This window comes from Citrus sinensis, chromosome 4, assembly GCF_022201045.2.
Source record: "Citrus sinensis cultivar Valencia sweet orange chromosome 4, DVS_A1.0, whole genome shotgun sequence".
Classification (NCBI taxonomy): domain Eukaryota; kingdom Viridiplantae; phylum Streptophyta; class Magnoliopsida; order Sapindales; family Rutaceae; genus Citrus; species Citrus sinensis.
The window spans coordinates 2,082,501-2,110,187 of NC_068559.1; the positions used below are offsets into that span (position 1 = coordinate 2,082,501).

The 27,687-nt window shown below is 36.5% G+C and overlaps 2 protein-coding genes and 1 non-coding gene across 7 annotated transcripts in view; 2 read left to right on the forward strand and 1 right to left on the reverse strand.

Annotated features, from left to right (window-relative positions):
• The window catches only part of LOC102610929 (40S ribosomal protein S26-3-like), a 35,312-nt gene extending 8,608 nt beyond the window's left edge, over nt 1–26,704 (reverse strand). For 2 of the 5 annotated variants that reach the window (XM_052439453.1, XM_052439451.1), the window contains exons 1-3: nt 26,550–26,704; nt 26,345–26,437; nt 25,876–25,960 (exon numbers count right to left, since the gene is read on the reverse strand). In XM_052439453.1, coding sequence (XP_052295413.1) covers nt 25,876–25,960; nt 26,345–26,437; nt 26,550–26,552 — 181 coding nt within the window. In that variant the 5' untranslated portion in view covers nt 26,553–26,704. Of the gene's footprint in view, nt 1–24,888; nt 25,170–25,643; nt 25,778–25,875; nt 25,961–26,344; nt 26,438–26,549 lie in introns of those variants that run through there. The other 3 variants (XM_006486448.4, XM_052439452.1, XM_052439450.1) reach the window with 3 other exon arrangements.
• On the forward strand, nt 2,004–3,296 carry LOC127901776 (cytochrome P450 82A3-like). The gene is made up of 2 exons (XM_052439449.1): nt 2,004–3,006; nt 3,098–3,296. Exons 1-2 carry the CDS (start codon nt 2,044–2,046, stop codon nt 3,209–3,211), a joined length of 1,077 nt encoding a protein of 358 aa, XP_052295409.1. The 5' UTR covers nt 2,004–2,043; the 3' UTR covers nt 3,212–3,296.
• Nucleotides 18,180–18,283, forward strand: LOC127901978 (small nucleolar RNA R71). Its single transcript, XR_008054383.1, has one exon. It is a non-coding gene; the product is annotated as a small nucleolar RNA R71 (small nucleolar RNA).
• Nucleotides 26,705–27,687: the final 983 nt, after the last annotated feature.

Genomic DNA, 27,687 nt, shown 5'->3' on the forward strand with positions numbered 1-27,687 from the left:
TCTAGTCTAACTATAGATTTGACCAATACATCCGCAAAATTTATCATGACACGAGTTTACAAAAATATGGAAGAATTGAAAAAATTATTCTTCTTTCCCGTAATGCCACACAATTGCCTCATTTGGGAGGGAAAAATTCTCAATGTTGTTCATTTTTATCAAAATAAACAAAAAAAAAAAAAAACAGGGAATCATATAATACTAATAATAAAAAAACAGATAGAATTTTAATTAATGAAAGCGATACAAAAATAAAAACAAAAGTGTATACTTTGGGGCAGCATTTGCCGTTCCGACGCTTGAAGGTCTGCCACAGAAAAAAAAAATATAATAAATCAAATTTATATTAAATAAAAACAATTCTTCTTTTTTCAATAATAATATTTTTGGAAATCAGAAAGATAAAACATTTTCGCAAACCATTCTGTTTTCTTCAAGGGATGATCTCCCCTTTCCAATTTTTGACAACCACGCCTAATCCAATCATCATTTCTTCTGAAGTTGACATTGCTGCATGAGTAAAAAAGAATGTTAAAATTGAATTATTCATTTGGAAGAATATCATGACGCAATTAAACAAAAACTGAATATTTTATCTTTCGTACTCTCTCAATAATTTTGACTGCATACTTTTTCTGAAAAAAAAAAAAAAAAAACTCATATCTAGATTCAGTCACAAAGCCAAATCTCTCTAATCATACGTCTATATTAAGAAACACAAATAAGAGATTCCAAGAACTTGTTAACACCCTTTTGGAATAATTGATTCTGGATTTTCATACTTGGATAATGGCTTTTGCTTGGATATCTCTCCAATCACTCAAACCCTTTCACACAATTGATTGAATCTCACTTGCTTGATTTATATTACATCGAGATTTTGAGCCTGGCATGGTTAAGGAGTTTTAAAAGTGTAAAAAATTGAGTGATTGAAAAATGGGAGAAACCTGTAGTGTAACTGTGGTACTGTGCCAAAGTTGCATTCAGTCGTTGGATGTCAGTGGATCCTACTAATCTAAGTGCATCCAACGGCTGGATACAACTGTGGCATGGTACCACAGTTGCACCGTAGCCTGATCCTGAAAAATAATAGAGCTGAAAATGAGAGAAAATTTAGAATTATGGGAATTTTATTGGGGAAGAAAAAGTATTGTAAACTCAATGATGGGGTGATTAAGAAATAGGCCGAATAAAAAATAAAAAGAATTTAAATATCATCACTCAAATTTAATTGTATTTTTATTAAAAACATTAACCGGTGATTTCTATTTAAAGGAATAATATTTAAGTCCCTCAAATTTTTTATTTTTAACTGCTTGTATCTTTTTCTAAAACTTATTATACTCATAAGATATCAATATTTAATGTTCAAAATGACTTTTTCTAAATATTAAAACAATTATTATTATTATTATTATTATTTGTTGTAATATAGTGGTAGGGATAAAAATCTAAGGGTGACAAAAAAATTGGTATTTAATAGAATTTTCGTAATGACAAAAAGTAAATGGACCCAAGTGATAAAACAATATAATTGATGGACAAAAGATCATTTTTCATTTGTGTTGCCGACACCGTAGTTTGGTTTACGCTTCCCGACCCATGATATTCAAGTCCCGGTACCTTTGTCATCCCATAAAATTGTCCATAATTAAAATAAGGCATGTTTTATATTCTGTGGCTAATATTTAGAGCAAATGAATTTTCCAAGTCCTCCCATAAAGATATCATATCCCAACATAATCTTCAACCATTTTAATGGTTAAAATTACAAGAGAAGTCGTATCTATGTTTTATCACAATTGTTTGGCAACCACCAAATTGGCCGTATAAAGCCATTGATGAATCAGAAAAAGATACCATTGTCGAAAACTTGGCCATTGTGGTCCCTGATGTATAAAACTGACCATAGGATTAGCAAAGGTTTGTCAGCTAGCGGAACTTACGTGTACGTCATGCACACTTAAATGTTATCTATATACTGTGTAGGCATTGCTCTGAACTAACCTCTTCATTCAGAGTCCCCGAGTCAGCTGCAAGGGAATGGCCATGAATAATCTTTCAGCAGAATCAACTGTTGCTGCAGCAATTTCAGCCTTAGTGATATTCCTCTCAATTTTCCTCTTGATTTCAAGAAATGGGCAAAAAAGGACACTCAAGAATAAGCAAGCTCAACAAGCACCGGTAGCAGAGGGAGCATGGCCTTTGATAGGCCACCTACATCTCTTACGAGGGCCAGAGCCAGCTCACAGAGTTTTGGGCAACCTGGCTGACAAATATGGAACAATATTCACTATGAAGTTGGGGGTGAAACATGCTTTAGTGGTGAGCAACTGGGAAATTGCCAAGGAGTGTTTTACCACAAATGACAAAGCTTTTGCAGGTCGCCCCAAAACAATGGCCGTAGAGCTTATGGGGTACAACTTTTTGGTCATAGGCTTCGCACCATATGGCAACTACTGGCGTCAGTCACGTAAGATAGTGACAATTGAGCTTCTGTCAAATCGTCGCCTTGAGAAGCTCAAACACGTACGTGAATCTGAAGTGAAGGCTTCAATCCAGAGGTTATACAAGAATTGCATAAGTAGCAGCAGTTCACGTAAAGTAGTTTCGGTGGAGATGATCCATTGGCTCGAGGGCACAGCACTTGACATTATTTTGAGAATAATTGCCGGAAAACGTCACACTTCACAATCAGAAGAGGCTAATGATTGGCAACAGCAAATAACAAAGATCGCTGCCTTGTCTGGTCAGTTCGTGGTGTCCGATGCGTTGCCCTTTCTGAGACGGTTAGATATCGGTGGATATGAGAGATTAATGAGCAAGACAGCTAAATATTTTGACATCATTTTGCAAGAATGGGTGGATGAGCACAAGATGAAAAGAGTTTCTGGTGAAGTTAAGGGCGACGAGGATTTCATATATGTGTTGTTGTCCCTACTTGATGATAATGCAGAGCAGCTTCCCGATTGCGAAGCTGACACTGTCATTAAAGCAATCTGCTTGGTATAATATATCCTCATGAAATGCTTGTGGTGTGTTTGTGTTTGTATTGTAATATGAATGTCACAGATTTCTTACTGCTTTTAATTTGCAGACTCTAATCGTAGCGGCTGCAGAGACCACAGTAGTTACATTGACATGGGCTATTGCTTTACTTCTCAACAATCCCGAGGTTCTGAAGAAGGCACGAGATGAAATAGACATTTAGGTTGGCACTGAAAGGCCAGTGAATGAATTAGACACGAGAAATTTGGTTTACTTGCAGGCCATTATCAAGGAAACAATGCGTTTATACCCTGCTGGACCACTTTTACTACCTCACGAGTCTATAGAAGAATGCGTCGTCAATGGTTACTGTGAGATGAATGAATCAAGTTTGGTTCCAGAAACGACCACGTTTTGGAGCTGTAAAGCTTCATTAAACTCACGTGCTTCTCAGCTGGTTAGCAACAGAAAACGAATTGATCAAAACGACAGGACTTGAGCGCGTTTTGCATATCAGTTTAAGTAACCACGTGAGGAAGCATGTGACGAAGGTTATCAGAGTTCGTTAAGGTTGTTAAACCACGTGGCATCGAGCTGTTTATTCTGGAAATCAAGCTGGCTACCTAGAACAGAGTATAAAGGCTGAGTTTCTGAGGTGATTCATGACGATCTTCATGAGTCTTGCAGAGAGGGTTTGCAAAGAGAGAAAGTGTTAATCTGTTCTCTGTAACGTCTGTTGTAAGGCTCTGTAACAATCTCCATTGTAATATCAATAAAGCTCATCTTGAGGCTTCTCCCGTGGATGTAAGCTGAGCATTCCATGCTCAGCTGAACCACGTTAATCTTGGTGTCTGTGGTTCTTTTCTTGGTTCTTGTTTCAGTTTCTTGTTTGTGTTCATTGCTATTGTGCTTTGTTGTTCTTGGGTGAATTCGTCTGAATAAATCTTGGGGGTGTGCAACTTGCATTGACTAAATCACAAGCATCCTAGGGCAGTGGTCAGTTTAGTTTGGTTATAGGCTTGCTGATTCACTACAATTGGTATCAAAGCTGTGGTGTTCTGTGATCAAGTCCAAGTATGGTGTCTTCTAAGGTCGATATAGAAAAATTCACAGGCAAGAATGATTTCAATATGTGGAAGATTAAAATGGAAGCCTTGCTGATCACTCAGGGTTTGGGAGATGCATTTGAGCCTGAAATGAAGGAAGGTAAAGGGGTTTCTTCATCAAAGACTCCAGAGGAATTTGCTGAAATTCATAAAAAGGCCAGGAGTACAATAATCCTGAGTCTTGGTGATTCTGTCATTAGAGAAGTGGCCAAAGAAAAGACAGTGGCTGGATTATGGAGCAAACTGGGAAGTCTTTATATGACCAAGTCTCTTGCAAATAGACTCTACATCAAGAAGAGGATGTTTACACTGAAAATGGTGGAAGGAGCTTCACTGGAAGAACACATTGATGAGTTTAACAAGGTATGTGATACCCTGGAAACCATTGATGCAGCTTTGGATGATGAAGGGAAGGCTCTCTTGCTTATCAGTTCATTACCAAAGTCCTATGAAAACTTGGTTGATGCCCTGATGTATGGAAGACAAACCCTAACACTTGATGAAGTAAAATCTGCCCTGAATACTAGGGAACTTCAAACTAAGCAAGGACATTTGGAGAATAGTGGAAGTGAAGGACTGACAGCAAATGTGAAGACTAACAAGAAGAAGAAGAAAGGCAAATCCAAGAACAAAGAAAGAGATCTAAAATGCTTTCAGTGTCACAAAGAAGGCCATTTTAAGAAGGATTGCCCAGAAAAGAAATCAAAGACAAAAGATTCAAGAAATCAAAGTGGAGATGCTGCTGTAGTAGAAGAGGAAGGATATGAGTCTGCTGGTGTATGTGTGGCAACAGAAAACAGCCAAAAAGGTAAATGGGTTCTGGACTCTGGATGTACCTTTCACATGTGCCCTTTTAGAAATTACTTTAATGAATATCAAGCATTTGATGGAGGTAGAGTGATGATGGGTAATAACTCTATTTGTAAAATCATTGGAATTGGGAATGTAAGTCTTAAACTACATGATGGTTCTATAAGAGTACTTAGGCAAGTCAGGCATGTACCAGACTTGAAAAGAAATCTAATTTCTCTTGGAGTGTTGGACCAAATAGGGTGTAGAATTAAGCTTGAATCTGGTGAATTGAGTGTTCTGAATGGTTCAAACCTAGTCATGAAAGGGACTAGGAAGAATGGGGTTTACATCTTAGATGGTGAGGTGATATCTGGAGTAGCTGATGTATCCATTAAGCATACTGAAGATAAAACCAGGCTATGGCATATAAGGTTGGGGCACATGAGTGAGAGAAGGTTAAAAGAGCTAGCAAAACAAGGGTTGTTTGGTTCTGACAAGATTGGAAATCTGGAGTTTTGTGAAGATTGTGTTCTAGGGAAGTCTTCAAGGGGAAGCTTCAAAAGGTCTAGTCAGAAATCAAATGAGAGGCTGGATTATGCACACTCAGACTTGTGGGGGCCTGCACAATGTGTATCTCTGGGAGGGAATAGGTATTTTTTATCCATCATAGATGATTTCTCTAGGAAAGTCTGGGTATATGTGTTAAAAAACAAGGATCAGACTTTTGAGAAGTTTAAAGAATGGAAACAGATGGTAGAAAACCAAACTGGAAAAAGATTGACAAAACTGAGGACTGATAATGGTCTTGAATTCTGCAACCAGCCATTTGACAACTTTTGTGCAAATGAGGGTATAGCAAGACACAGGACAGTAAGGATGACCCCACAACAGAATGGGTTAGCTGAGAGGATGAACAGGACCCTTATGGAGAGGGTAAGATGTATGCTGATTCAGTCCAAACTCCCAAAAATATTGTGGGCAGAAATCTTACTCACAGCTTGTTACCTTGTCAACCTGAGCCCCTCTACTGGAATCAATTTCAAAACACCTTTCGAAACGTGGTCAGGGAAAACTGCTGACTATGGGATTCTTAAAGCTTTTGGCTGCCCAGCTTATGTTCATGTCAGTCAAGGTAAGCTAGCTGCTAGAGCCTTGAGAGGCATTTTCATAGGCTATCCAGAAGGAGTCAAAGGGTTTAAAGTTTAGTGCACTGACCTTAATCTACCAAAATGTATAGTAAGCAGGGATGTGGTGTTCAATGCGGGCAGTTTGATGAAGATGAATCATGAACCTGATCTGGAAACTGAAAATTCAAGACTAACAGAGAAGTTAGAGTTTGAGGTGGAGCCATCTACTTTCAGAAACACAACTGAAGCTGCAGAATCAGATGATGTTCCTGAAATCACTGATGACACACAGGCACCTCAAGATCAGTCAAGTTCTCAGGAGCAAATCAGAGAATACCAGCTCACCAGAGATAGACAAAAAAGGCAGATTAAACCAACAAGAAGATATGGCTATGCAGATTTAATAGGTTTTGCTCTTGCAGCTGCAAAAGATATAGATGATGAGGAACCAAAGAATTTTAAGGAAGCAACCCAGAGCCTGTTCAAAGAAGAATGGCAGAGAGCTATGGATGATGAAATGGCCTCCCTCTATAAAAACAACACATGGGAGCTGGTTAAGAAGCCTGGAAATAGGAGAGTGGTTGGCTGCAAATGGATTTTCAAAATCAAGGAAGGCACAAATGGATCTGAACCAAGGAGATTCAAGGCCAGACTTGTGGCCAAGGGTTATACACAAAAGGAGGGGATAGATTTTAAAGAAGTGTTTTCTCCAGTGGTCAGACATGCCTCAATTAGAGTTATATTAGCCATAACAGCTGTGCAAGACATGGAGCTTGATCAACTCGATGTCAAGACAGCATTTCTGCATGGAAGGCTTGAGGAAGAAATACTGATGTCCCAGCCTGAAGGGTATGAGATCCCAGGGAAGGAAGACCATGTGTGTCAGCTAAAGAAGTCACTCTATGGGCTTAAGCAGTCTCCCAGACAGTGGTACCTCAGATTTGATGAATTCATGCAACTACATGAGTTTATCAAATGCAGCTATGACTGTTGTGTTTACTACAAGACAATCAAGGATGGTTTGTACATATACCTCCTTCTATATGTAGATGACATGTTGGTTGCTTGCAAAGATAGAGAAGAAATTGATAAGCTCAAGGTGCTGCTGAATTCAGAATTCGAAATGAATGATTTGGGGTATGCAAGGAAGATTCTAGGAATGGAGATCAGAAGAAATAGAAGTAAAGGGATCATGTTTCTATCACAAGAAAAATACTTGAGAAAGGTGTTAGAAACATTTGACATGAGCAAGGCTAAACCTGTGCAACTACCATTGGCTTCACATTTCAGGTTAAGCAATTTACAGTGCCCTCAAACAGAAGCTGAAAAGCAAGATATGGCAAGTGTACCCTATGCAAATGCAGTAGGCTGCCTTATGTATGCAATGGTCTTAACTAGACCAGACACATCTCATGCTGTCAGTGTAGTCAGCAGATACATGGCACAACCTGGGGAAGACCATTGGAAGGCAGTAAAATGGATACTCAGGTATCTCAATGGCACTGTAAATTGGGGTCTGATGTATGGCAAAACAGGAGCAAGTAATGAGGTTCTGAAGGGGTATGTTGACTCAGATTATGCAGGGGATTTAGATAGGAGAAGGTCTCTTACAGGATACTTGTTCATGTTAAATGGTTGTGCTGTAAATTGGAAGGCAACACTACAAAGTGTAGTAGCTCTTTCAACTACTGAAGCTGAGTATACAGCTGCTACAGAAGCTGTAAAAGAAGAACTTTGGCTCAAGGGGTTGGTGACAGAGCTGGGATTACATTAGAAGTCAGTATCAGTCTATTGTGACAGCTCAAGTGCCATACACTTGAGTAAAAACCCTGCACACCATGAAAAGACAAAGCATATAGACATTAAGCTCCATTTTATCAGAAATGAAGTGTCAAGGGGTGCTGTGAAAATGGTGAAGATTCATATTGATGAGAATCCTGCAGATGCATTTACAAAGGTGATTCCTGTGGCTAAGTTCAGAGCTTGCCTGGACCTAGCTGGCTTGTGCAGTCAGTAATATGTGTTGTGCAAATTTTAATGTACTCGCAAGCGCACGAATCTATTGTAGTATAGACTAATGGTGACGAGTGTCGATCCCACGAGGAGGTGGATTTTAATTATATGTAGAATTAATTTTGTAAATGGGTAGTTGGATTTATGGTGGAAATGATTTGGAATATACTAATAATTAAATTAAAATGGCGAGAATAAATTCTAAAATTGGAATTGCAATTGAGAGAATAAATTGAAGAGAAAATCTATTAAATTGACGTACTTGGGTATCTGGATCCGTATCAACATGCATCATGGGCTAAATATTCCTTAGTAATACCAATTAAATCATGAGGGGGGAATCCACACCTCATGAACCACGCTCTAATCAATATGGTGCTAAGGGCTTATCGTGCCAAATAATAATAACCTTGTACCAGAGGGCCGGTGAAACCAAGGCGGTACTAGACAAGATTAGTATTATTTGTCGACGAGAAGTCAAAACATCCACAAAAACTAGAGGGGAAGAGAAAATAAATTTACCAAATTAAGCCCGTGACACATGTTGAGACTTCACCTTCAACCCAAGCTTGAAAGAAAATTAGCCACTCATAATTGAACTAGGGGCAAAATGGGAATTTATTAAAATACAAAGAAAATACAAGATGGAGAGGGAATTACAGAAAATGGATCCCAAAAATGGATTCAGAGATATCAAATTAGGGGGGGGAGGCCCCCTTTTTATAGATACATGGAGTAAATCATGGCCATCGGATTAAAAACAGTTTGGACGCTCAGGATTGCGCCACGTCATCAGTCAACAGTCCACGGTTTGACCACGCGGATGAACAGTAACACGGTTTGACCCGACTTTGAACAGTAACGCGGTTTGGTTGAAAATAATCCTGTGTGATGCATGCACCGTACGCGAGATTTTTCGTCCACTGATATGCTGCCACGTCACCATCAACAGTGCATAAGAATTTTAGTCCAACAGGATCGTGACACCTCATCAGTCAATGCCACATCATCGGTCAATGCCACGTCATCATCCGTTTATGTGAACAGTGTCGTGAACAGTAACGTATACAGTACCGTACACGTGAATAGTACCGTACATGTGAATAGTGCCATTTTTCCTTTTATGCTCCTCCTAAGGTTTTCGACCGTCCTGAGTTCAAAAGTGATGTCCGTTTTGCCGTCTGATCTCTCCTTTATTGTGAAATGACTATAATGCCCCTAAAATACATAAAATACTTAATTAAAATAAAACACATGTAATTAAATCACAAGAAGGTTAAATATATAACAGTAAGGGTTGTTAGTAAGACTTAAAATGTAAAATGACGGTTTTCTCCTTTATAAATATGCATTTTCTAACACTCAACACACCCCCCAACCAGCTTATTGCTAGTCCCTAGCAAATAAAGCGAAAATAAAATTCAAATTCAAAATATATATATTTTTTTAATAGAAACACTCGTATTTATTCCATCAGATTAATGATAGCAATCAAATAAAAGTATAAGCATTATCTCCAGTCTAAAGCAACATCACACCCACATCAACCATCCACATGAATTAGCCCAGTAGACTTTGTTTTAGCTACTCTCAAGAATGACATGTCAAACCCCAAAATCTCACTGGAAGTAGTGACACTCTCACAAATAAATTAATCCCAATAAAAATAGTCACTCCAATGAATGGTAATTGAGAGAGAAAATAATAAAGAAGTGATATCACATGCTCTCACCAAGATGAAATAAATATGCCCTCAGCTTAGAAATAATACGATCTCAAGTCAAATAAAATGTTAGTCAACCCACTTTATTTATCTTTTTTTTTTTTAATTATGCATCACTACATCTTTTTAGCCCATATAACTATCTTCTACTTCGGACTATAGTTCCCTAAAATCAAGAAGGACTTTTATTAGGACGTAACGTAGGCTAGGGACATGGTTAACAAAGAAGGGAAATAAGGAAAACAAAGTGTATGTTTGAGAAAAATGCAGAGAATTTTTTTTTTTTTTTTGGAAGTTGCAAGGTGGATTTCACCTATTTTTATTCTTTTGAAACAACAACTTTTGTTTTTGTTTTTGTTTTTGTTTTTTTGTTTTTGTTTTTTTTTTTTTTTGCTTTTATTTGGCATAACTTCACTGAACAAAATAATTATTTACATTTTCTCAAACATAAATAGGTGATGGAACTTATAAGACATCGGGTAATACTCCAAATCGGAGTGGGTCAAGATGATAAGTTGACAAAGAAAATGTTTTTTTTTTTTAAAGGCTCAAAAGGGTTAACTATGGATATTTAATAAAATGGATGGCTAGAAAGGCTCAAACGGATCAAAGATGGCCTTTCCATCGTCTTTTATGGCTCTGAATAACCTTCCATATCTACTAGTTAGATGGGCCTCCAAATGTAGCAACACACTTTTTTTTTTTTTATTAAGGGTTAACTCAAAAGAAATTTAGAGATCGTGTATACAATAATAAACTGTTAAGCTGTATAAAGAATGGGCAAAAGGGTTACTCTCCAAGAAAAATGATAGGCTCAAAAACTCACTTGGTACTTATTATGACATGTTCATTCCTTCAAGCAACTCATATATGTCTCCAACATCAACATGTAGAGTAGCAAACATAATGTAACATCACTTAAGACCAAAGATAATACAAATACTAAAATTTAAATTAATCATGTCACCCAATGTTAAAACAAATCAAAAAAAAATTTTTTTTTAAAAAAAACATTCTACCCCCCAACCTATTCTAAACATAAAAAAGAAAAAAATATGCATGCAGAAATGTGAAAATGATGTAGAAAAATTAATTTAGAAAAGTTACATTTAAAATGATAGAAAAGAAAATGATTTTTTTATTATTTTTTTTAAAGAAGATGCGTTTCTAGAGGAACTACACTCCATATTCAGCCATCTTCGACTCAAAAGTTGGAAAATGCATTTTTATAGAGGATAAATTAAAAAGAAGAAAAATAAACATAAACACATAATAAAGAAAAAAGAAAATGTCTTAATTTTTTTTTTTAAGTTTTTTTTTTTTAATTTTTTTTTTAAACTATGAAGATGCGTTTCTAGAGTCACTACACTCCATATTCAGCCATCTTCAACTCAAAAAGTTAGCAACAGTTAGTTTCTACAACAAAAAATTAGTAAAAACTTAACCAAAATTTCATAATTGTCGACTATTCCCTCCCCCCAACCAGAACGAAACATTGTCCTCGATGTTTGAAATGAAAGAAGTAGAGTTTAGAAGACATCACCTGGGTGGTGCAACACAGAAGAAAATATTTACAGGCGGAGAGTTAAATCTAATTTGTACTTCTTACTGCTGCTACTGTTACCATCATTATTTGGGCGCTCCAACACAAAGGTCCAGGGGTCTAGCTCCGGTTTATACGCTTGTAACAGATCAAGTAGCTCATTAGCAGTGTGAGCACAAATAAAGAGTTTTTTCACATTAGCGGGAATGAAATAGTTTTTTATTGCATGGTTAAGAAATGCGATAAAGCCATCATAAAAGTTATTGACATTTAACAAACCGATGGGTTTTTGGTGGATGTGCAGATGGGCCCAAGATGCTAGCGTGATAAGTGCCTCTAGTGTTGCAAGATCTCCTGGAAGGAAAATAAAAGCATCAGCATGATTAAGCATTTCAGTTATTCTTTCTTGCATACCTGAGACGACTAACTCTTCTCCAGTTGATGAGTCAGACGAACTGCCCAATGGTTTTAAGACTCTTGGGATGATGCCTAACACTTGACTTCCTCTGATAAAAGCTGCTTCTGAGACCATTTTTGATAACCCTCGATTACCTCCTCCATACACCAAGTGTAATTTTCTCGCTGCTATGCTTCGACCAAGATCTATGGCTGCCTCAACGAACTCTTTATGTTTGCCATAGGTAAATCCAGAAAGCACACAAATGTTCTTGAATTGTCTATTGGAAGTAGCTGCCATTGTGATACTTCTCGAAAACAATTTGTGAGTGCTTGACAAAAAAGAAATCACATTTAAGAGTCTTGGTGATAGTGGGTCATGGTTGTGTATGAGGTAATATGTCAGTGTCAAATAACGCGTAAAGCACGTGGCTCGCAAGTCAAAAAGAAAACAGTAAAAAGGAAAAAGCAAACAGTAATAAAATTATTAAAGACAATAATGCAAACAATAAGACAATAGTGAAATAAAATAACAATAAAGTAAAAGGATATTTACAGGTAGTTGCGACTGTGGCTCACATCTTCCTCTGGTTTTACGTCCAGAAACGGCTTGAACGCCCTCTATGGGTCGAGGATAGGCTTCCTATCCAGTTTTCTTATAAACTGGCAAACAGGGTCGTTTATAGTCAGATTCCCGAGACTATATCGTGCATGCTCTTTCTGGAATAACGGCCATAACTGGAGAATCGCTCCTTGCACATATCCACTGGGATGCGTTTCAAGAGACAAAAGGATATCATCCAATGACTCCTTATTCAAGCCATCCCTAATGAATTGAATCTTATCTTCCCTGTTATCAGACACCATTCCTAAAGAACATGGGTTTTTATTGCAACTCATTCTGGCACACTTATGACAAGCAACAGAAATTCTTCGAGCTCGTCGTTTTCTTGCATAATTTCCTTTACCACAACCAGGCATGTATGCAATAAATTTTGGAGGTAACTCACCTGCCGATCGTACTTTAGCCTCGATTAACCAACGGATGTCAGCAGGTATGTTATTCCTCATGAGTAATCGCATGCGTTCGGACCGAGCTTTATAGATCGTAAGGAGGGCATTCTGAGGAAGTGAAGGGAATCGCTTGTGAAGCTTCGCTAGAATCTCGTTTCTGTCCATACCTTCGCCTCAGAATATCAGTTATTATGGGAAACTGAAGTAACCGACTTGATTGTCACGGAGTACCGTTATCCGCCATTTCACCGGGGTAACAAACTAAAGCACACAAATAGAAAAACAAATTAAAACACACAAAGAAAATTAAAATCGTCCTCTTATTGAATTTACCTCAAGCTCCAACTGGATGTCGTAAACACTTCTCTCAATGTCTCTGAGTTGGTGTTCTAAACCCTCAACATAGGCTACTAACTCTGGTGGTTGTAGAGCCCAAATGCGATGTGTTTTACAAAATTGAATCTGTCTTTTGAGATGAGTTTTGACACGTTGAAGTGGTTTAAGAATGTTCAGGAGGAACGGTCTAAGTATGAGACTCATGATTAAAAATGATAAGAGAAAACTTAATGGTAAAATAAACACACTTATGCAAAAACAATTTCAATTAGCAAAAGAATAATAATAAAAAGAAAGAAAGAAAAATCAAATCAACGAAAAGAAAAAAAAATCAATTCAAATTTGGTGGGTCACTCAAATTTATTTCGGTGTCTTCTTCATGTGGTTGGTACTCTAGATATGGCTTTAATCTTTGACCATTAACTTTAAACGTGACACCGTTCTTTGGGTCTTTAATTTCAATTGCCCCATGTGGAAAAACAGTATGAACAATAAATGGGCCAGACCATCGAGAGCGTAACTTACCTGGGAATAGGTGCAAGCGAGAATTGAATAAAAGCACTTTCTGACCTAGGGTGAAAGATTTTCTCATAATTTGCTTGTCATGGAAGACTTTCATTCGTTGCTTGTAAATCTTGGCATTTTCGTACGCGTCATTGCGAATTTCTTCAAGTTCTGCCAGCTGTAATCTTCTTTCTGAGCTGGCTTGCTGCATGTCAAAATTGAATTTCTTGATGGCCCAATACGCACGATGCTCGAGTTCCACAGGTAGGTGGCAAGCTTTTCCATACACTAGCCTGTAGGGTGACATCCCAATCGGGGTCTTGAAAGCCGTTCTATATGCCCATAATGCATCATCAAGTCTTAATGACCAATCTTTTCTGTCTGGCCTCACCGTTTTTTCTAATATGTGCTTTATTTCTCGATTGGAGATCTCAACTTGGCCACTGGTTTGCGGATGATACAGGGTCGCCACTTTGTGTGTGATTGAATACTTTGTCAAAAGAGCCTTGAATGCTTTGTTACAAAAGTGGGCACCACCATCACTGATTATCGCTCGAGGGAATCCAAAGCGTGAAACAATGTTGCTTTTCAAAAATCCTATCACCACTTTGTGATCATTGGTCCTACATGGAATTGCTTCTACCCATTTCGAGACGTAGTCAACACCAACCAATATGTATTGATGGCCAAAAGAAGGGGGAAAGGGTCCCATGAAGTCGATACCCCATACGTCAAAAATCTCAACCACTAAAATTGGATTTAGTGGCATCATGTTTCTTCGTGTAATGCTCCCCATTCGTTGACACCTATCACATGAAGAACAGAAAGTGTAAGCATCTCGAAATATAGTTGGCCAATAGAAACCACATTGTAAAACTTTTGTAGCTGTTTTCTTAGCACTGAAATGGCCTCCACACGCTTGTTCATGGCAGAATGAAAGAATATTCTGAATTTCATTTTCAGGGACACATCGTCTAACAATTTGGTCTGCACAATACTTGAACAAATATGGGTCATCCCAAAAGAAATTCTTTATTTCTGCAAAGAATTTAGCCTTATCTTGCTTGGTCCAATGCTCTGGAAGTTTACCTGTAACAAGATAATTAACTATATCAGCATACCAAGGTAATACTTCCACATTCATTAATTGTTCATCTGGAAATGACTCATTCAATGGTAATGATTCTGTAATTGTGTCAAAATGGAGACGAGAGAGGTGGTCCGCCACAACATTCTCTGTCCCTTTTTTATCTTTGAATTCCAAGTCAAATTCCTGCAAAAGTAACACCCAACGAATTAGTCTGGCTTTTGCATCTTTCTTTGTGAGAAGATATTTAAGAGCAGCATGATCTGTAAATATAATTATTTTACAACCAATGAGATATGATCGAAATTTTTCCAATGCAAACACTACTGCTAGCATTTCTTTTTCAGTAGTTGAATAGTTCAACTGTGCATCATTCAATGTCATACTAGCATAGTAAATAACATGGGGAATTCGATCAACTCTTTGTCCTAATACTGCTCCTACTGCATAATCAGATGCATCACACATTAGCTCAAATGGTAAGTTCCAGTTTGGGGCCTGAATGATGGGTGATGATGTCAACAAATGCTTTAATTTTTCAAATGCCACAAGACATGAATCATTAAAGACAAAAGGTGCATCCTTAGCAAGTAAATTGCATAAGGGTCTAGAAACTTTGCTAAAATCTTTAATGAAACGTCTATAAAAACCAGCATGCCCAAGGAAAGATCTTACTTCTCTGATTGTTTTAGGTGGAGGAAGATTAGAAATGAGATCCACCTTGGCTTTGTCAACCTCAATACCTTTGCTCGAAATGATGTGACCGAGAACAATACCTTGTTTTACCATAAAATGGCATTTCTCCCAATTTAAGATCAAGTTCTTCTCGATACATCTCTGCAGAACTAGTGTTAGATGATGTAAACATTGATCAAACGAGTCACCAAAGACAGAAAAATCATCCATAAAGACTTCAAGGAATCGTTCAACCATATCAGAAAAAATGCTCAACATGCATCGTTGAAATGTAGCAGGTGCATTACATAATCCAAATGGCATTCTCCTATATGCAAATGTGCCAAAAGGGCAAGTGAAAGTAGTTTTCTCTTGATCTTTTGGTGCTATGGGAATCTGATTATATCCTGAGTAACCATCTAGAAAGCAGTAAAATTCATGGCCTGCTAATCTATCAAGCATTTGATCAATAAATGGTAAAGGAAAATGGTCTTTACGTGTGACAGAATTCAATTTTCTATAATCAATGCATACACGCCATCCTGTAGTCACTCTAGTGAGTATCAATTCATTATCAGCATTGGTAACTACTGTGACTCCTGACTTTTTAGGGACAACTTGTACAGGACTGACCCATGAACTATCAGAAATTGGGTAAATGATACCTGCATCTAATAGCTTAAGGACTTCAGTTCTAACCACTTCTTTCATATTAGGATTTAACCGACGTTGCATTTCCCTAGTAGATTTAGCATTTTCATCAAGGTGAATGTAATGCATGCAGTCTACTGGATTTATACCTTTGATGTCTGCTATGGTCCATCCTAATGCTCTTTTGTGCTCTTTTAAAACATCCAACAACTTACCTTTTTGTTCATCATTTAGGGATGATGAGATGATTACCGGCAGAGTACTTTCTTCTCCCAAAAACGCATATTCCATAGTGTTGGGCAATGGTTTGAGCTCGAGTTTCGGTGGTGATTCTGATGATGGAATGAGTTGCTTCTCTGATGGTGCTAGTTGCTCAACTCTTGACTTCCATTTATTAGTATCCATAGATGGTGCTGAGTCAAGCAGGGCGTTGACCTCATCAACCGATCTGTCAATATCAAAATCAAAACCAAAGTGAGTTAAACATGTTTGTAAATGATCATCACTAAGGTTTGAAAGAAAAGTGTCATCAACTAATGCTTCGATTAAATCCACATCAACAATTCCATCATCTGCACTGTGAGGTTGTTTGGCAATGTTGAAGATGTTCAACTCCATAGTCATGTTGCCGAAGGACAATTGCATATTTCCGGTCCTACATTGAATGTGAGCATCCGCAGTTGCCAAGAAAGGTCGGCCTAGAATAATGGGGATGTGCTTCCTTGAATCCTGTATTGGTTGAGTGTCAATTACAATGAAATCAACAGGAAAATAAAACTTGTCTACCTGGATAAGCACGTCCTCCACAATACCACGAGGTATTTTCGTGGACCGATCTGCAAGCTGTAACACCACTGGAGTTGGGTGTAATTCTCCCAGTCCAAGTTTCACGAATACAGAGTAAGGCAAAAGATTTACACTAGCTCCTAAATCCAACAAAGCATTCTCAATTGTGTGGTTCCCTATACTACATGAGATAGTGGGGGAGCCTGGGTCTTTGCATTTTAAAGGAATTTTATGTTGGAGTATAGAACTAACGTTTTCTGTTAAAAATGCCTTCTTTTGAACATGCATGTTTCTCTTTTTAGTACACAAATCTTTAAGAAACTTGGCATAAGATGGAACTTGGTTTATAGCATCAAGTAAAGGGATGTTAACACTTACCTGTTTGAAGATTTCGAGAATCTCACCTGTAGATTTTCCCTTTTTTCCTTTCGCTAACCTCTGAGGAAATGGAGCTTTGGGAACGTATTCTCGTGGGTTGGCTTCTTCTCTCTCCTCCGGTGGTGAGTCCTCAACATTCACAGGTACAATTTGATTTTCTTTTGTCACCGGCATCTCCACTTTGTTGTCGACTTCTTTTCCTTTTCGCAAGGTCATTACTGCTTTGACTTCTCCATGCTGCTGTGGTGAACTGGTACTTGCTTCATGCACTCCTTTAGGGTTAGGCACTGGTTGACTTGGAAACTTACCTTTCTCAACGGTCATTGCCAAGGTCTGAACTGAAGAAGCAAGTTGTCCCACCATCTTCTCAAGGCTTGAAACTGATTGAGCTTGTGAGTTGAAGCCTGCTCTCAACTCATTTCGTAGTCCATCAATGGTGCGGTTCTGTTGCTCAATCGTGGAGTGAGTAAGATTCTTAAGATTCTGGAATGAATCCTCCCATGGTCTGGGCTGAGAGTAATTCTGGTTCTGATTGTATGGTCTAAATGGTGGCTGAGAGGCTTGAGAAGTTTGAGAAATTTGTTGCATTGGTGGAGCTGGAGCTGCTGGTCCATTCTGTTGGAATCCTTGAGACCATGAAAAATTGGGGTGATCTCTCCATCCAGGGTTATATGTGTTGGAGTATGGGTTGTAATTTGATGGCTTTCTCATTACACCTATGGCATTGGCTTGATCTGAGTATGAGTCATGGTCATGTGGTTCTGTTGATTTAGCAGTCGATAATGATGCTATTTGTCGAGCAAGACCTTCAACCATCTCCTTGACTTCTTTGATTCCTGAAGTTGACTCGCCAATGTGAACCTCATTCACTCCTTTAATCCTTCTAGTATTCCTGAGTGATCGACTCCGTTGTTGGGAATTGTCCGCTTGTCGCTGGAAGAATTCCCAAATTTCTGACACACTTTTTGACATTAGCTCTCCTCCACTTGTTGCCATTAGCCATTCTTGCACATTCGGCAATAATCCCTCCAAAAAGTATTGGCATTGGTGCCATTTCTCGTACCCATGATGTGGACACTTCAAGAGTAGCCCATTGAATCGCTCCCATGTTTCAAAAAACTGCTCGTCCTCTCTCTGGGTAAACTCCGAGATTTCCCTGCGAATAGCGTTGGTTTTATGCACTGGGAAATATTTATTTAAAAATTTTGTAACCATTTGTTCCCATGATGAAATGCTATTGGCAGGTAAATTATTTAACCATGAACGAGCTCTATCCTTTAAAGAAAATGGGAATAGTCTAAGTTTAACATCATCGTCTGAAAAATTTTCATATTTAAAAGTTTGACAAATGGCATGAAAATCGTTCAGTGATTATATGGATCCTCATTTTCTAGGCCATAAAATGTGGGGAGACAATTTAGCACACTAGGTTTTAGTTCAAAGCTCCTAGCAGCTACATTAGGGTATCTTATGCATGATGTGCTCAAATTAGCTAAAGGACTGAAGTAGTCCTTAAATGGCCTCTCTTGTGGTTGCAAATCCATTTCAAATTTATTTTTAATGTGCTTTTGTGTGCGAAGTGTTTTTTCTAATTCAAGGTCTATAGGTTCAAGATTAGGTAATAATGACCTACGACCATGCATGCAAAACAAATAAAAAGAAAATAAAGATGGGAACAAAACAAATAAAAATAAAGAAGAGGGAGAAATTACGATACTAACCTTATTGCGCTATTACAACCTTACTATAAAAATACACAAAAACAAATATGTGAAATAAATTAACTAAAAATAAATTAATAAGATAAACAAAAAAAAATTACAAAGAAAAATAAATTAAAAATTAAATTACAGAATTTTACAGAAGAGAAAAAGAAAAAAAAATACTAACCTTTAAATGCAGATTCAATTTTTTTTTCTTTTTTTTTTAATAAAAAAAATTACAAGAAAATAATTAAAAGAAATTGTTCACAAAAATTAATTCTATGAATTAAAATTACTTACCTCCCCGGCAACGGCGCCAAAAACTTGTTGTGCAAATTTTAATGTACTCGCAAGCGCACGAATCTATTGTAGTATAGACTAATGGTGACGAGTGTCGATCCCACGAGGAGGTGGATTTTAATTATATGTAGAATTAATTTTGTAAATGGGTAGTTGGATTTATGGTGGAAATGATTTGGAATATGCTAATAATTAAATTAAAATGGCGAGAATAAATTCTAAAATTGGAATTGCAATTGAGAGAATAAATTGAAGAGAAAATCTATTAAATTGACGTACTTGGGTATCTGGATCCGTATCAACATGCATCATGGGCTAAATATTCCTTATTAATACCAATTAAATCATGAGGGGGGAATCCACACCTCATGAACCACGCTCTAATCAATATGGTGCTAAGCGCTTATCGTGCCAAATAATAATAACCTTGTACCAGAGGGCCGGTGAAACCAAGGCGGTACTAGACAAGATTAGTATTATTTGTCGACGAGAAGTCAAAACATCCACAAAAACTAGAGGGGAAGAGAAAATAAATTTACCAAATTAAGCCCATGACACATGTTGAGACTTCACCTTCAACCCAAGCTTGAAAGAAAATTAGCCACTCATAATTGAACTAGGGGCAAAATGGGAATTTATTAAAATACAAAGAAAATACAAGATGGAGAGGGAATTACAGAAAATGGATCCCAAAAATGGATTCAGAGATATCAAATTAGGGGGGGGAGGCCCCCTTTTTATAGATACATGGAGTAAATCATGGCCATCGGATTAAAAACAGTTTGGACGCTCAGGATTGCGCCACGTCATCAGTCAACAGTCCACGGTTTGACCACGCGGATGAACAGTAACACGGTTTGACCCGACTTTGAACAGTAACGCGGTTTGACCCGGATGAACAGTAACGCGGTTTGGTTGAAAATAATCCTGTGTGATGCATGCACTGTACGCGAGATTTTTCGTCCACTGATATGCTGCCACGTCACCATCAACAGTGCATAAGAATTTTAGTCCAACAGGATCGTGACACCTCATCAGTCAATGCCACATCATCGGTCAATGCCACGTCATCATCCGTTTATGTGAACAGTGTCGTGAACAGTAACGTATACAGTACCGTACACGTGAATAGTACCGTACATGTGAATAGTGCCATTTTTCCTTTTATGCTCCTCCTAAGGTTTTCGACCGTCCTGAGTTCAAAAGTGATGTCCGTTTTGCCGTCTGATCTCTCCTTTATTGTGAAATGACTATAATGCCCCTAAAATACATAAAATACTTAATTAAAATAAAACACATGTAATTAAATCACAAGAAGGTTAAATATATAACAGTAAGGGTTGTTAGTAAGACTTAAAATGTAAAATGACGGTTTTCTCCTTTATAAATATGCATTTTCTAACACTCAACAATATGCAAAAGGGTTGGAGAAGGATTTAGAGTGAGGATAAACTTTGATTCAAGGTGGAGAATTGTGAGATGAATGAATCAAGTTTGGTTCCAGAAACGACCACGTTTTGGAGCTGTAAAGCTTCATTAAACTCACGTGCTTATCAGCTGGTTAGCAACAGAAAACGAATTGATCAAAACGACAGGACTTGAGCGCGTTTTGCATATCAGTTTAAGTAACCACGTGAGGAAGCATGTGACGAAGGTTATCAGAGTTCGTTAAGGTTGTTAAACCACGTGGCATCGAGCTGTTTATTCTGGAAATCAAGCTGGCTACTTAGAACAGAGTATAAAGGCTGAGTTTCTGAGGTGATTCATGACGATCTTCATGAGTCTTGCAGAGAGGGTTTGCAAAGAGAGAAAGTGTTAATCTGTTCTCTGTAACGTCTGTTGTAAGGCTCTGTAACAATCTCCATTGTAATATCAATAAAGCTCATCTTGAGGCTTCTCCCGTGGATGTAAGCTGAGCATTCCATGCTCAGCTGAACCACGTTAATCTTGGTGTCTGTGGTTCTTTTCTTGGTTCTTGTTTCAGTTTCTTGTTTGTGTTCATTGCTATTGTGCTTTGTTGTTCTTGGGTGAATTCGTCTGAATAAATCTTGGGGGTGTGCAACTTGCATTGACTAAATCACAAGCATCCTAGGGCAGTGGTCAGTTTAGTTTGGTTATAGGCTTGCTGATTCACTACAGTTACCATGTCCCCGCAGGCACCCAACTGTTTGTTAACGCTTGGAAGATTCAACGCGACCCAAGTGTATGGGAGGAGCCATGTCAGTTTCAGCCAGAAAGATTTCTTACGAGGTATAAGGATATTGATGTTAGGGGGCAAAATTTTGAATTGATACCATTTGGCAGTGGAAGACGAATGTGTCCTGCAGTGTCATTAGGCCTCCAAGTTGTGCAACTAACGCTTGCTTCATTAGTGCATGCGTTTGATTTCACAACCCCATCAGATGAACCGGTTGACATGGGAGAGGCAATGGGCCTAGCCATTGCTAAAGCTACACCACTTGAAGTGATTCTTAGTCCACGCCTTTCTGCTTCTTTATATGGTTAAAATTAGCTTGTGTACTTGTTAAGGCAAAAATAAGTTGTACTTTTCAACAATTTAGGGTGCGTTTGGGACATGTATTGTATTATGTTTTATTGCATTATTTTAATATTAGTGTATTGTATTATGCTGTATTGCATTAAGACTGTATTATAATAATATTATGCATGTTTGGTTCTACACTGTACTGTAATAATTTTTTTGATTAATTTAAATTAAATATTATATTATATTATAGTATATTAATATACTTATATTGTATTAATATTTTATATTATTATTAATTTTAAATTAATATTATTCAAATTTAACTATTTATTATTAGTTATAATAAATTATAAATTTATTAATAAATTATAATGTAAAAAAAATATAATATAATAATATTGAATAATAAATTACATGTTTATTAATTTATATTAATAATTATAATATAAAAATAATATTAAATTAAAAGTTATATTTAATAATAATAATAATTATTATTATTATTATAAAGTAAAAGTCAAAACGCAAAACTCAAAAAGCAAGACTCCAGCGATAGTTGCAAAAGCAAAAAAGGGAGAGAGAGAGAAAAAAAAAAAAAACAAAACAAGCAGCAATTGCTGCATTAAGTTAAACCCGACTGTGAGTCGGGTAGCTAATGCGGCAATTGCCGCATTAGTTTGGACTTTTAATATGATGGCCCTGTAGCTTTTTATTTGCTAAACATGAGCTTGTGTTTATATCAATGGGTGTCATCACCGTGCGTTTATCACATTGTATTATATTAAAGGTGAGTTTGACATATTATATTACATTGTATTATTTAACGTTTGATAAGTTGCTTTTGACTGTATTATGTTAACATTATATTATATTAATGTTATATAATATTTGATATTATACTGTACTATATTAATTTTTATTTATTTTATGTTTGGTGTTGCATTGCATGGCATTATATTAATTGTTTTGGTGAAAAATTTAGATTACAAGTTGGGAAAAAAATATTAATTAGTACTTAGAAAAAAATGATAAAGTAGATGTTGTAAATTTTATAATTTTTTACATCAATTATATTTTAGTATAAATGCAAAAGATATCACAATTCTTTTGAATATATGTAAAATTAAAAAATTCTAAAATTTTTTGTGTGTATATATACACACACAGGAGCAGTTCTCAAATATATATCTTGTGAAATAAAGATCAAAGAAAATAATTCAATCAAATAATCTCTAAAAATTATCATAACATAAATAAATAGATAAAAGCCATCTCATGATAAAGATGACAACAAAAGAATTTACATATACCACAACAAACTAGAACCCTAATCACTAAATAAAATGGATTGAACAATGCACCAAACTCAGTTCAATTTATAGCTGGAGGACGTTCTAATTCTGTTGGTTCTTCCAGGGCTCTGGCTCACTGGTGGTGCCATAAGCCCCTATGGACGGGCCCTCTTCATGATGTTACACACATCACAGAAATTAAATTCAGCTGAGAAGTGGGATGGGTTGGTAATGGCACATGAACTGATCTGGGAAAAATTTTATCACGGATGATAGATGGAAGTGACCCCAGATTGCCATTTGGATACATCAAACTGGAAGAGGTCCTTGACTTACGTTAATTTCTTCGGTTTGTTAAATGACAATCCTATTCTTCTGTCATTTATTCTGCATTGTTGTGTTGAAATTCCATGTAGCTGGTGATTTTTCTAACTTCATTAGATGGCAAGCCGTGCAAAGATTAATTCTCCTTCCTTAGAGACCATGATGAGCGCCATGCAAAAGGTATTCTTGCAGTAGACTCTTTAAAGTGTTTATTACATACCAAGCCTTTGTGTCATATGAAGGATTGATATCTTGGGAAAGCTGTAAAATAAGGCAGCTATTCTTCCCTCAACTGGGCATAAAGAAACGATGTCCACAGCTCCATTCTGCATTTCCTTGTATGACCATGCCTAGTGACTATTGCAGGAGGGATACGTAGCAAGTAGGTCACACATTGCTTCCAATGCAATCAAGACAAATTGTCCCATGGTAGTATGCATCAGGATTGCCAAGGAACTTCAGGGCTGCCAAAAAACATAGGCTAAGTGATGTTGGTATGGACAAGACTGGCAGCAGAAGCCATGCCTAGCTTTTCCGGAAGCAATCAGAATTTAGCGATGTAACTGCGTCTCCGTAGACAGGAGTTGACTGCCCATATGCACCCAAGGGATACAAATATTTTTTTTTTAGGCCAACTGCAAGATTTTGAACGGAACGAAGGCCGCAATGAATTATGAAAAGGGTGGATTAAAATGATTTTAATTATATTGACTTGGAAGAAACCGATTCCTGAGTTTCAGTAAAAAATCATGAATTGATTTTAATATAGTTTCATACAAGGTATACTTTGACGCAATTATCACCGATTAACTAATATAACATAATTAAATTTAAAGTCATTTTGTTTAAATAAATCAATACACATCATAGCTGAAAATATAGACTTAGGATTCTTTCCTAGTCTTTTTTTTTTCCCTCTCGTAGTCTCTCTCAATATTCCAATTCTAGTTAAAAAAAAATTGACTTAATAGTAAACAAAGTGAAACAAGTCTGCCTAAATTATTAACATTAAAATTCAAAAAATTCAAGAGTCAAGACTACTCATTTTAGAGGCTATTAGAGAAAAAAGATTTGAAGAGGGTTCACGTTCAAAAATATAAATAATACATCATACAAGATCCTTAAACATTATTTGATATGTCATTACATTTATAAATGACAAGTCATTCAATTTTCACTCTAGAGTAAAGATTATACAAAATGTTATCTGCCATAAAATTATAAACAACATATACCGTATCTGACGAATTTCAAACAAATAATTTAACTCCAAGTAAGAATCAACAACATTTTACCTATTTAGTATCTTAATTTCTTTTGAATTCCAACTGAAATAACATTTATTTATTAAATGGTAAATTAAAAATTTCATGAGTTATGAAGTTCATCATAATGAGTCATATAATATTGAGAGTCAAGTTGAAACTCAAATATTAAAACTCCTAAATTAGCTAACATAAAATTAAGAAACTCATTAAATATGTATAAATGTTTATAATTAACTTATTTTGCAGCTAATTTTTCCAACTTGAAAACATGTTAATTCCAAAGGTCCCTTAAGATGAAGATTCCTAATTTCACCTTAACCTTGGTGTGACAGTAAGCTTGACTTGATAACCTTAAAAGGGTTAACAACTAGAGCCTATCAAACTTAATGGAACAAGTGTGAAATACCTTCTCAATATACTGAAATGAATTCCTACCACTACAAAATTTTATAATTGTCATTGAAATTAAAAATCCCAAAATTTTAACAATAATTCTTAAGACTTTGAAAAAGAATAAGCGGGAAACATTGAAACTTCCTACACAAAATTCAAGTGCTTGTAGGTATCTAAAACCATAATAGCAGATTAAGAATGGAATAGACTTCATGGGCGAACTGGAACTCCGATGGCTGGGCGTGGCGCTTGACCAGGCTGACCAGGCTTTGGCAAATCATCCTGAATGAAAAGGAAAAAAAAGAAAAAATATATATATATAAGAGCCAATGAAGAAAATTTTCAAGTACGCAAGCACAAATGAAGACCATATAAAACTGACAAGCTTAACCATTTTTCAAATGCTACAGAAATCACACAGCAACTATCCCAAGACCAAAAACATCCTCAATTTGGGCTTTTAGTTCCCGGTAAAACAAATGAAAAAGCTACCACACAGAGACATAACACTGTCTCCTTTTTTTCCCCCCCCCCCCCCCCCCCCCTCTCTCTGCGGCTAACCCAGAAGTAAGCTTTTTTAACAGGCTGAATGAGGATATTACTACTGGCAAGGAAATCCTTGTGATAAAACAGACTAGGTAAGTGGTCTATCTGCCTACATCTATAAACCATAAATCATTCTAAAAATCAATATGAACAGAGAGCATTAGCCAAAACCCTGATTAAAAAATCTCAATAGAAACATGCAAAAGATACCCTGCGTCTCATAAAACGCTTTGGTGGTTCACGGTTCCTGCGGTCAGTGCGCGAGCGAACCCTCACCACATGCGAGTGAATTGCACAGGAGACACAGTACTGCATCTTTGCATACAACTTAGGCAGAACATAGTCTGCATCAAATATAAAAGATTCCCATTATTTCCCATTCAAACAATACATAATTAATTACAAAATAAGAGAAATAATAACATGTGTACTAGATATTTACTATCATAGATGCAGGCATCCTGCACGTCTCTGACAGCAGCTTGCTCAACAATGTTCCTCACAAGGAACCTCTTGATGGCCTTGTCCTTTTCATCCATTCACAACCCAAAATTAAAAAAAAAAAAATTGTGTCAAATTACAATAAACAAAAGGCATATAAATTAATTTTTAAATGCAAACTTAACATCATTACAACAACTCTAGTCTAGTCTAACTGTATGATTTGACCAATACATCCGCAGAATTTATCATGACACAAGTTTACAAAAAATATGGAATAACTGAAAAAATGAATCTTCTTTCCCGTAATGCCACACAATTGCCTCATTTGGGGGGGCAAAATTCTCAATGTTCTTGATTTTTATCAAAATGACCAAAACAAAACAGGGAACCATGTAATACTAATAATAATAAAAAAGATACAATTTTAGTTAATTAAAGCGATACAAAAATCAAAACAAAATGCATACTTTGGGGCAGCATTTGCCGCAGTTGGAGCAGCGGATGAAGTTGACGTGGCCACGGCCGTGCTTGTTGCGGCCGCCGTTCCGGCGCTTGAAGGTCTGTCATAGAAAAAAAAATATAATAAATCAAATTTATATTAAATAAAAACAATTCTTTTTTTTTCAATAAGAATATTTTTGGAAATCAGAAAGATAAAATATTTTCGCAAACCATTCTGTTTTCTTAAAGGGATGAAGGCGGCGACAGGCGAGATTTGGTTGTTTGCTCGACTCAAAGTGCGGCAGGGCTTCTGAAAGTACAAGTTACGCGGCACTTTTATACGGAGGAGTGACTTTCCATAATTGCGAATTGAGGCCTCTTTTTTATAATATTTTCACATTGCCCCTATTATCTTGGATGGTGAGGATTGGATTATGATTATAGATAAGTAAATTCGGACGGACCGTTTGAGACTTAACGAGATAATGATAGATTTTTAAAAAAATTAAAATTTGATCATATTTTATAAAGGTAAATAGTTATTTTTATTTTTAAAAATTTAATAAATAACTATATTTGATCTCTTTTTATTTCTTTCGCCAACCTCCATCACTCAGTTAAACTTATGATAAATTTTTAAATAATTTGCTATCTCTCAACATAATTCAATACTCATAATATACCATTAGTCGAGACCTACTGTGATCTTCGAATACCAGATAATTTAATACACTAAAAAAAAAATACCATTATCATCAGTTCAATCCTTTTACACACACTCTTTCAACTTCTGCCAACTCTATATCTCCAGCAAAAGAAGTAGTGATGATCTCCCCTTTGCAATTTTTGACAACCATGTCTAAAGCCCAACCATCATTCCTTCTGAAGTTGAGATTGCTGCACGAGTGAAAAAGAATATTGAAATTGAATTATTAATTTGGAAGAATTTCACAACACAATTAAACAGTTATTGAATGTATTTGAGTCATTTGACCGTATATTTTTTTGTTAAAAAAAACCCATATCTAGGTTCAGTTACAAAAGCCAAATCTCTCAAATCATGTGTCTAGATTCAAGGACCACAAACAAGAGATTCCAAGAACTTGTTAACACCCTTTTAGAAAACTTGATTTTGGATTTTCATGCTTGGACAATGGCTTCTTGGATTCCTCTCCAGTGACTCCAATTTTGTCATACAATTGATTGAAATTGAATGGCTAATGCTCGATTGATACTCTTAAGTCTTATCGAGATTTTGAGCCCGGCATAGTTTAGGAGTTTTATAAGTTTAAAAAATGGGGTGGCTGAAAAATAGGCTGATGAAGAATTTAAACAAAAAAAAAAAAAGTTCGAATATCACTCAAATTTA